This window comes from Nerophis lumbriciformis, linkage group LG03 (genome assembly GCF_033978685.3).
Source record: "Nerophis lumbriciformis linkage group LG03, RoL_Nlum_v2.1, whole genome shotgun sequence".
Lineage (NCBI taxonomy): Eukaryota > Metazoa > Chordata > Actinopteri > Syngnathiformes > Syngnathidae > Nerophis > Nerophis lumbriciformis.
In genome coordinates, this window is record NC_084550.2 from 50,765,001 (window position 1) to 50,775,000 (window position 10,000).

At 33.8% G+C, this 10,000-nt stretch overlaps 1 protein-coding gene across 3 annotated transcripts in view; it reads left to right on the top strand.

Moving 5' to 3' along the window:
- Positions 1 to 10,000, top strand: part of megf6b (multiple EGF-like-domains 6b) — a 160,236-nt gene that overhangs the window by 149,215 nt on the left and 1,021 nt on the right. For all 3 annotated transcript variants that reach the window (XM_061938782.2, XM_061938780.2, XM_061938781.2), the window contains 8 exons: positions 3,531 to 3,659; positions 3,766 to 3,897; positions 3,966 to 4,094; positions 4,168 to 4,299; positions 6,361 to 6,489; positions 6,563 to 6,691; positions 7,689 to 7,817; positions 7,893 to 8,021. In XM_061938782.2, the coding sequence (XP_061794766.1) occupies positions 3,531 to 3,659; positions 3,766 to 3,897; positions 3,966 to 4,094; positions 4,168 to 4,299; positions 6,361 to 6,489; positions 6,563 to 6,691; positions 7,689 to 7,817; positions 7,893 to 8,021 (1,038 nt within the window). The remainder of the gene's footprint in view (positions 1 to 3,530; positions 3,660 to 3,765; positions 3,898 to 3,965; positions 4,095 to 4,167; positions 4,300 to 6,360; positions 6,490 to 6,562; positions 6,692 to 7,688; positions 7,818 to 7,892; positions 8,022 to 10,000) is intronic.

Genomic DNA, 10,000 nt, shown 5'->3' on the forward strand with positions numbered 1-10,000 from the left:
GGCATTACACGACAGGCTCTTCTCACTCTTTCCTGTCTCCCTCTCACAGACAGCAAGCGCACCTTCTTACACACGTCACATACTGTCACGACACACGTCACATACTGTCACGACACACGTCACATACTGTCACGTCATACGTCACATACGTATACGCCCTCCCCGAGCAGAGAGGTAGCAGCATGGCTAACGTTAGCTGTGATGCTAGCAACAATTTTCGACACACGGACACGACAGAGAAAACAGTTTTCGTCATCATTGTTCAAATATTGTAACGTCTGTTGAGACGCTTATCTCCATTCGGTGCCACACGCCCACACCATCAAAATGCCGAGGCAAACATTTCCAGATCAACACCGTATGAAAAAATTAGTGATTTTTTTTAAGTTGTGATTTCCCTCTCTGCATGAAAGTTTAAAAGTAGCATATATTAATGCAGTATGAAGAATAATGTTTTAATGTAGACACATAGAATCATCATACTGCTGTGATTATATGCATCAAGTGTTCATTCAAGGCTAAGGCAAAATATCGAGATATACAGGTAAAAGCCAGTAAATTAGAATATTTTGAAAAACTTGATTTATTTCAGTAATTGCATTTAAAAGGTGTAACTTGTACATTATATTTATTCATTGCACACAGACTGATGCATTCAAATGTTTATTTCATTTAATTTTGATGATTTGAAGTGGCAACAAATGAAAATCCAAAATTCCGTGTGTCACAAAATTAGAATATTGTGTAAGGCTAATACAAAAAAGGGATTTTTAGAAATATTGGCCAACTGAAAAGTATGAAAATGAAAAATATGAGCATGTACAATACTCAATACTTGGTTGGAGCTCCTTTTGCCTCAATTACTGCGTTAATGCGGCGTGGCATGGAGTCGATGAGTTTCTGGCACTGCTCAGGTGTTATGAGAGCCCAGGTTGCTCTGATAGTGGCCTTCAACTCTTCTGCGTTTTTGGGTCTGGCATTCTGCATCTTCCTTTTCACAATACCCCACAGATTTTCTATGGGGCTAAGGTCAGGGGAGTTGGCGGGCCAATTTAGAACAGAAATACCATGGTCCGTAAACCAGGCACGGGTAGATTTTGCGCTGTGTGCAGGCGCCAAGTCCTGTTGGAACTTGAAATCTCCATCTCCATAGAGCAGGTCAGCAGCAGGAAGCATGAAGTGCTCTAAAACTTGCTGGTAGACGGCTGCGTTGACCCTGGATCTCAGGAAACAGAGTGGACCGACACCAGCAGATGACATGGCACCCCAAACCATCACTGATGGTGGAAACTTTACACTAGACTTCAGGCAACGTGGATCCTGTGCCTCTCCTGTCTTCCTCCAGACTCTGGGACCTCGATTTCCAAAGGAAATGCAAACCAAACCAACCCAAACCATCAGTGATGGTTTGGGGTGCCATGTCATCTGCTGGTGTCGGTCCACTCTGTTTCCTGAGATCCAGGGTCAACGCAGCCGTCTACCAGCAAGTTTTAGAGCACTTCATGCTTCCTGCTGCTGACCTGCTCTATGGAGATGGAGATTTCAAGTTCCAACAGGACTTGGCGCCTGCACACCGCGCAAAATCTACCCGTGCCTGGTTTACGGACCATGGTATTTCTGTTCTAAATTGGCCCGCCAACTCCCCTGACCTTAGCCCCATAGAAAATCTGTGGGGTATTGTGAAAAGGAAGATGCAGAATGCCAGACCCAAAAACGCAGAAGAGTTGAAGGCCACTATCAGAGCAACCTGGGCTCTCATAACACCTGAGCAGTGCCAGAAACTCATCGACTCCATGCCACGCCGCATTAACGCAGTAATTGAGGCAAAAGGAGCTCCAACCAAGTATTGAGTATTGTACATGCTCATATTTTTCATTTTCATACTTTTCAGTTGGCCAACATTTCTAAAAATCCCTTTTTTGTATTAGCCTTAAGTAATATTCTAATTTTGTGACACACGGAATTTTGGATTTTCATTTGTTGCCACTTCAAATCATCAAAATTAAATGAAATAAACATTTGAATGCATCAGTCTGTGTGCAATGAATACATATAATGTACAAGTTACACCTTTTGAATGCAATTACTGAAATAAATCAAGTTTTTCAAAATATTCTAATTTACTGGCTTTTACCTGTATATCGTGTATCGCAATATTGCCTTAAAATATCGCAATATTTAAAAAAGGCCATATCGCCCAGCCCTAGTTCAATTATGCCATTTCTGTTTGTCATGTACAATTTTGTCTATTTTGTGTTTATCCTTGAATAAACAGGTCAGTTTCTTGTTACCAACCATTGTGTGTTATTCAAACTCCCCTAATTCAGCTGGCTAGTTGTTATCAAGAGTACTAAAACCCTTTTCAACATGATTCTGACAACTAAGTAGGCTAAATAACTTTAAACTTTAATACATGCTCGGATAGGCCAGTATCGGTCAGTATCGGTATCGGATCGGAAGTGTGTATATATATATATATATATATATATATATATATATATATATATATATATATATATATATATATATATATATGTATGTATGTATGTATGTATGTATGTATGTATGTATATATATATATATATATATATATATGTATGTATTTATATATATATATATATATATATACAGTTTATATGTATATATATATATATATGTATATGTGTGTATATACACTATATATATATATATATATATATATATATATATATATATATATATATATATACATACTGTATATTACAAACATAATTTTTTATATGAAAAACATATAAGTCTATCCATATACAAATATATGTTATTTTGAATATTGTTTTAAATATGTTTATAGACTTATATAAAGACTTGTCTGCATGCTATTTTTAAATCTTTTTAATGCTGTATAGATATTCTAGCATTTATGTGAATTTATCCTAATGTAAATATACATTTGAAAACCTGTTTTAGACAATATATTTAGTCATGTAGCTATATTCCTGCAGTATTTTTTAAAAGTATATTTATAAGGTATCTACAGTTTCGGAAATTAAATTACAAAATAATTAAAGGTGTTTAAACATATTTGCAATTAAATAAACAACAAATAATTAACATCTTATTTTTAAAATCTATTTGTTTCTTCTTTTTGCATAATGTTTCTAAATATATTGTAAAAAAATATATATATACATATATATACTGTTTTGTAAAAATGCATTTAATTACATTTAAAAAAGAAATACACACCATTAAATATATATTATCTATTACAGTGCTTTTTTCACCAAGTACCACTTCAGAAAAAACTTTGCTCTCCAAGTTCCACCATAATGACCAATATTTAAATACAGTAGTGTAGTAGGCCTAAGTATATAAGTATGTATATACTTATAAGTAAGTATGTATATACTTATAAGTAAGTATGTATATATATATATATATATATATATATATATATATATATATATTATTTCCCAATTTTTAAAACAAAAACCTAAATAATTTGGGGTATAGGTGAAGATTTAAAGCGAATGTATTGTGTCGTGTTCTAGCATGTCTGCCAGGTTCCTATGGGCTGGGTTGCATGAGGCGCTGTAGTTGTCCTGTGGGTACTTCCTGTCATCACGTGACCGGAGAGTGCGGCTGTCCTGCGGGACTTACTGGCAGCGGCTGCGAACAAAGTAAGTAGTAACTAAAAGTAACTGAAAGTAACTAAGAGTAGATGCTCAGCTCTCCCTGCATGGTGACTGCAGCTCAGTAATGCAATAAAACATTTTTCTGTCTTAGTTTGCCTCCCTGGAACGTTTGGGCCAAACTGCAATCAAGTGTGTCAGTGCTCTGAGACCAACCAGCTCTGCCACCCAGTGTCCGGATTGTGCTACTGCGCCCCAGGTTTCCATGGAGCCAAATGTGACCAAAGTAAGTCCGACAGGAAAAAGAATGAGTCAAAAAAGGGCTGCTAAACATAACTTTGTAACCACGGTCAGCATGTGGAGCGGGTCGTTACGGTCCAGACTGCGTGAGGGCGTGTGGTTGTGACAACGGGGGCGTGTGCGTGGCGTCCACCGGCGCCTGCCAATGTCCCGCGGGCTTCATCGGCGCTCGCTGCAACATCAGTGAGTCACGTGACCCGGCTGTAAAGCAAAAGATGTCACCATGCTCAATGTCTTTGTGTCTCCGTGGCGACAGCATGTCCCGACGGCCGCTACGGAGCGGACTGCTCTCAGGTGGCCCAATGTGGGGACGGACCAGCCCGGAACGACCCGGTGACCGGTCGCTGCCTGTGCCAGCCTGGACGCAGAGGAGAACACTGCACACACAGTGAGTGCTCGTCTTCTTCTCCTTAGGACAAACTGTGTAGTGGTACGCCAGCTCCACCTAGTGGCACGCCAAAGAATCACCTAATTAGGTATTCAAACACAGTGTTACTGTTCAAACTGTGTGTAATGTAGCAGTGGCCAAAACTATGAATTATACTTGTTAAATAAAACCTCTGCCGTGTTTTTAATGAATACGTAGGCCTACTACGCTACTGTATTTTAATGTATGTCGTTATGGTAGTTCTTGGAGAGCAAAATGTTTTCTGAGGTGGTACTCAGTGAAAAAAGTTAATCAATTAATCTGTTCCAGTGTCAAACTGTGGCCATTGTAGAGTGGGTATTACCTGAGCAGACAGTAACTTGTGAATGTTATTAACCATCATTTAAGTGTAAAAAGAAGTGAACTACTGTAAAATAATGTAAATAACATGGAGCGTTGTATTTATTTCTTGTGTTTCTAATTTTGTAAAGTTCTCTTTTATGGTTGTCATCGCCTTTTTCCTGTCAAAGCCAAAGAAAAAGCTTCAGTTTGATTTTTTATTTTACAACTTTTAGAATTTAAAATTGTACCATTTTTAGGCTATTTGAGGGTAATAAATGATGGAAATAATCTGTTCCAAGGTCAAACTGTTCCCATCATAAAACCTCTTTTTAGCGATACATCGTACTTTTTGACATTCTTAACTGTCATTCAAGTGTAAAAAGAAGTGAACTACTGTAAAATAATGTAAATAACTTTACCTCCGTAAGGTTATTATGTTGTATGTATTCCTTGTGTTTCTCATTTTGTACTGTTGCAAAAAAAAAAAAAAAGTTCTCTTATGGTTGTCATCACCTTTTTCCTGTCAAAGCCAAAGAAAAAGCTCCCGTTTGATTTTCGATCAATGCATTTTTTTAGTCCTTTTACTACTTTTTGAAATTAAAATTGTACCATTTTTGGGCTGTTTGAGAATTTACATGATGAAAATAATCTGTTCCAGGGTCAAACTGTTCTCATCATAAAACCTCTTTTTAACGATACAATGTACTTTTTGACATTCTTAACTGTCATTCAAGTGTAAAAAGAAGTGAACACCTGTCAAATAATGTAAATAACCTTATGGAGTGTTGTTTTTATTGTGTTTCTCATTTTGTAATGTCGCAAAAAAAAAAAAAAAAGCTCCCATTTGATTTTTTATGAATATTTTTTTAGTCCTTTTACTACTTTTTGAAATTAAAATTGTACCATTTTCAGGGTAATTGAGGGTTATAAATAATGTAAATAATCTGTTCCAGGGTCAAACTGTTCCCATCATAAAACCTCTTTTTAATGATACAACATACTTTTTGACATTCTTAACTGCCATTCAAGCGTAAAAAGAAGCTAACTACTGTAAAATAATGTAAATAACCTTACGGAGTGTTCTTTTTATTCCTTGTGTTTCTCATTTTATGGTAGTCCTCACCTTTTTCCCGTCAAAGCCAAACAAAAAGTTCCCGTTTGATTTTCGATTAATATTTTTTTAGTCCTTTACTACTTTTTGAAATTAAAATTGTAGCATTTTTGCGCAGATTGAGGGTAATAAATGATGGAAATAATCTGTTCCAGGGTCAAACTGTTCCCATCATAAAACCTTTTTTTAACGATACAACATACTTTTTGACATTCTTAACTGTCATTCAAGCGTAAAAAGAAGTGAACTACTATAAAGTAATGTAAATAACCTTATGGAGCGTTCTTTTTTTTCCGCGACAGTACAAAATGAGAAACACAATAAAAACAAGTTGCTCCTGATGGCTGCTGGTTAGGGCCTTGCATGGCAGCTCCCGCCATCAGTGTGTGAATGTGTGTGTGAATGTGGAAATACTGTCAAAGCGCTTTGAGTACCTTGAAGGTAGAAAAGCGCTATACAAGCATAACCCATTTATCATTTATTTATTTATCTTTTATGGTTGTCATTATAATCTGTTCCAGGGCCAAACTGTTCCCATCATAAAACCTCTTTTTAGCGATAGAACATACGTTTAGACATTGCTATTGTTCAAGTCAAGCACTTCTTTACCCTGTGAAATCTTTGGTTAGGTTGTCCTCCAGGCTGGTATGGCTTAAAGTGCGTGCAGCGTTGTAACTGCAGCAACGGCGCCGCGTGCCACCCGGTGACGGGCAACTGCACCTGCGGCCTGGGATGGACCGGTCCTCACTGCGACATAGGTAAGACCGACTGTGGCCATCACACCTCAGCAGCTTCTTTTTGAGCTGACATTTCTTCTCTTTCTTGTCCCAGAATGCCCGCAGGGTCAATTTGGCGCCAACTGTCAGCTGACGTGCAGGTGTGAAAATAATGGAACGTGTGACCGAGTGAGCGGGGCGTGTCAGTGCGCTCCAGGACACTACGGACACGTGTGTGAGCACGGTGAGGAAAAGACTCAACACATGGTTACTAAACTGCAGGTAGTAGCAGGCTTCCATTAGAGGTAAGGCAGCAATCAAGGAGATGCCTATATTACATTTTTTTTAATATATATATATATATATCTATATATAATTTTATTTCAATGAAAAAACAATACTGATAGAAAAATAATTCAACTATGAAAAATAACCAGTTAAAAATTAAATACATTTAATGATAAATAAATAATATAATTAATTACTAGTGTGTTTTTCAGGAAATAAATATTCATTCAACAATAAAATTGCCTTTTTAGGAGGAAAACACAATATTAAAAAAATATTTAGAAAAAAAAAATAGCAATGTAATAATAAATAATATATTTTTCAAGGAAACAATCTGTTTGAAGCAAAAAGAATTAAAATGTTTATTTATTGTTGATTATAATATATATTATAATAAAACATTTGAGACAAGAGGCTGGCTAAGATTGACACTGCAAAGGAGGTTTTTAAAATGAGTACGGTGTTTAGTAGAAAGGAAACCTTTATTTGTAATTTAAAAAAAAAATAAGAGTTAAACAATGTTTTAAAGAGCTCTGAATAGACATCAAGTTCAAATATTACAAGGAAAGTGTAAACAAAATCTATCAGGAGCAGGAACAAATATATTTTAAGTGAATAAAATCATATTAACAGTCATTTTACAATGATGTAAATAACATTTCTGTTTACAATATTATCAAATATATTTAGATTTTTTAATTGCTTGTATATGATCTATGAAGGTGAAACTCGGCGTACACTGTGCTAGATATTTGTGTTCATTTGATCATATTCCCCACAAATACTGATTATTAAAACCATTTATATCACAATAAAATATGCACCATAAGTATTAAAATTGCACAGCGTTTAGGTCAGCTTTACAGATGCCATGTGTAAGACAAGGTGTTTATTAGAGCAGAGGTCACATATGAAAACATTCTTTATCTTCTTCAATATGTCGTCGTCATCAGCGTGTCCCCACGGTCTCTACGGACCCTTGTGTCAGAGGCAGTGCAGCTGTGAGGACGGTGCTTCCTGCCATCCGGCGTCCGGTCAGTGCGCGTGTCCTGCTGGACGTCAAGGCGCTCGATGCCAAAAAGGTCAGTTGCGTCGTTTGGGGTCCACACGCAAAGTGCTGCCCCCTGCTCACCCACGTTGGTATTGTCGTGTTTCAGTGTGTGAGCGAGGCACGTTCGGTCACGGCTGCGTGAAAGTGTGCGACTGTCACGACGATGCGCCGTGTGACCCTGTGAACGGAACGTGTCTTTGTGCTGCGGGACAGACCGGCCGGAGATGTGACATCGGTGAGTGGATCCTCGTTTGATTTCCTGACCAGCACGATTCAGATTTTTTCTATTTTCATTATTTTTAGTCGCCATGATTTTTTTTTTTTTATCCAATTGAAATTAAAAATCCAGTCCATGTCCAGACACACATTTTAAAAACATTTTTTATTAACAATTTGAATAAAAATCATTAAAAAATTAAATAAATATATTTATTTTGGAAAAAGGTATTTGTTTTTCTTTTTAAACATTACAGAGTATTTTGGAGTTCCCTTCTAATTTAAGCAAAAATAAATATAGATATTTTTTTAAAGTATGCCATTTTTATTTTCATTTCCTTTGAAATCCATTTTTCGAAGAAAATAAAATGTTATATTATCATATATATATATATATATTTATTTATATATGTATATATAAATATATATTATATATATATATATGTGTATATTTTGAGTTCATATTTGTTTTCAACATTTTGCATTAAAATTAGAAAGATTTAAAAATGTTTGAACGAAAAAAAATAATGCAACAAAATGTCAAAAAAACATAATTATTTTTTAATTCAGATTAAAACAGAGGATTTAAAGGTATTTATTAAGAGTACAATATTTTATTTTAATTACTAATTTTTTATTTGTTTGACTTTTGCCTTAAAAAAATTATTCTATCATATCTTTGGCTACTATTTTATTTTTACCAAGTTTTTCTTTCTAAGTATGCCATTTATGTTTTATTTTCTTTGAAATTTAAAATATCAAGGTTAAAAAAACAACATTAATTTGTTATATAATGTCTTTTTTTTTGCAGTTCATATTTTCTTCAACATGTTGCATTAAAATGTAAAATATTTGAAAGTATTTTTGCACATATATATATATATATATTTTTTTATATAAAGTTACATTTTAAAGCTACAAAACATTTTGAACAAAAAAAATTATTATAAATACAGATAATTTAAATGTACCCTTAATTTTATTTCGTCATTTTTAAGTTTCTTCACTCTTGCAATAAAAAGGTGATTTAATCATATTTTTGGCCACATTTTTACCAAGATAACTATAGAGGTTAATTTTAAGTGTGCCATTTATATTTTCAATATCTTTAAAATATACATTTTTTTGAGAAAAAAAACATTCATATAATTTTTTTTCAGTTCATATTTTTCCAACATTTTGCATTAAAATAATTTGGACATCCATCCATCCATCCATCCATTTTCTACCGCTTATTCCCTTTGGGGTCACAAATATATACACATTTTAAAGGTAATACAACAAAATATATGATTTTTTGCCCTCAGAATATAAACAGATGATTTAAAAGTATTTATTTAGAGTACATACACTAAATTTTTTAAAATTTTCATTAGTATTTTTTAAATTGTTTCACTCTTGCATTAAAAAGATGATTAAATCATATTTTTAGCCACACTTTATTTTTACCAAGATAATTTATCAAAGAACAACTTTATAGGTTGTGTAATATATATAATTTTCCTTTTTAGTTCTTTTTTTTTTTTTTAAAGTTAAATACATTTTTGAACAAAAAAAATTATGCAACATGTAAAAAAACAATATTAGCTTTTGGACTAAAAAAGGGATGATTTAAGGGTATTTATTTATAGTCGAGAGACTAATACAAATTTAATTTTAATAATTAATTTTTACATTGTTTCCATCTTGCATTGAAAGTCAATCATATTTTTGGGGACAAAATTTAAAATATTTTAAAGTATTTTGTACATAATGCTGATTTTTTAAAATTTTAATAATGATATGCACATTTTAGTTTAAAAATTTTGAACGAAAAATTATTCGACATTTTAAAAAAAATACTAGCTATTGCTCCTAAAATAAAAACAGATCATTTAAAGTTATTTTTTTAGAGTACACAAGCTAAATGTATTTCTTTTGAATTCGTAATTTTAAATTGTTTCACTCTTGCATTAAAAATATGATTCAATTGCGTTTTGATTTTACCAAGATAAATTT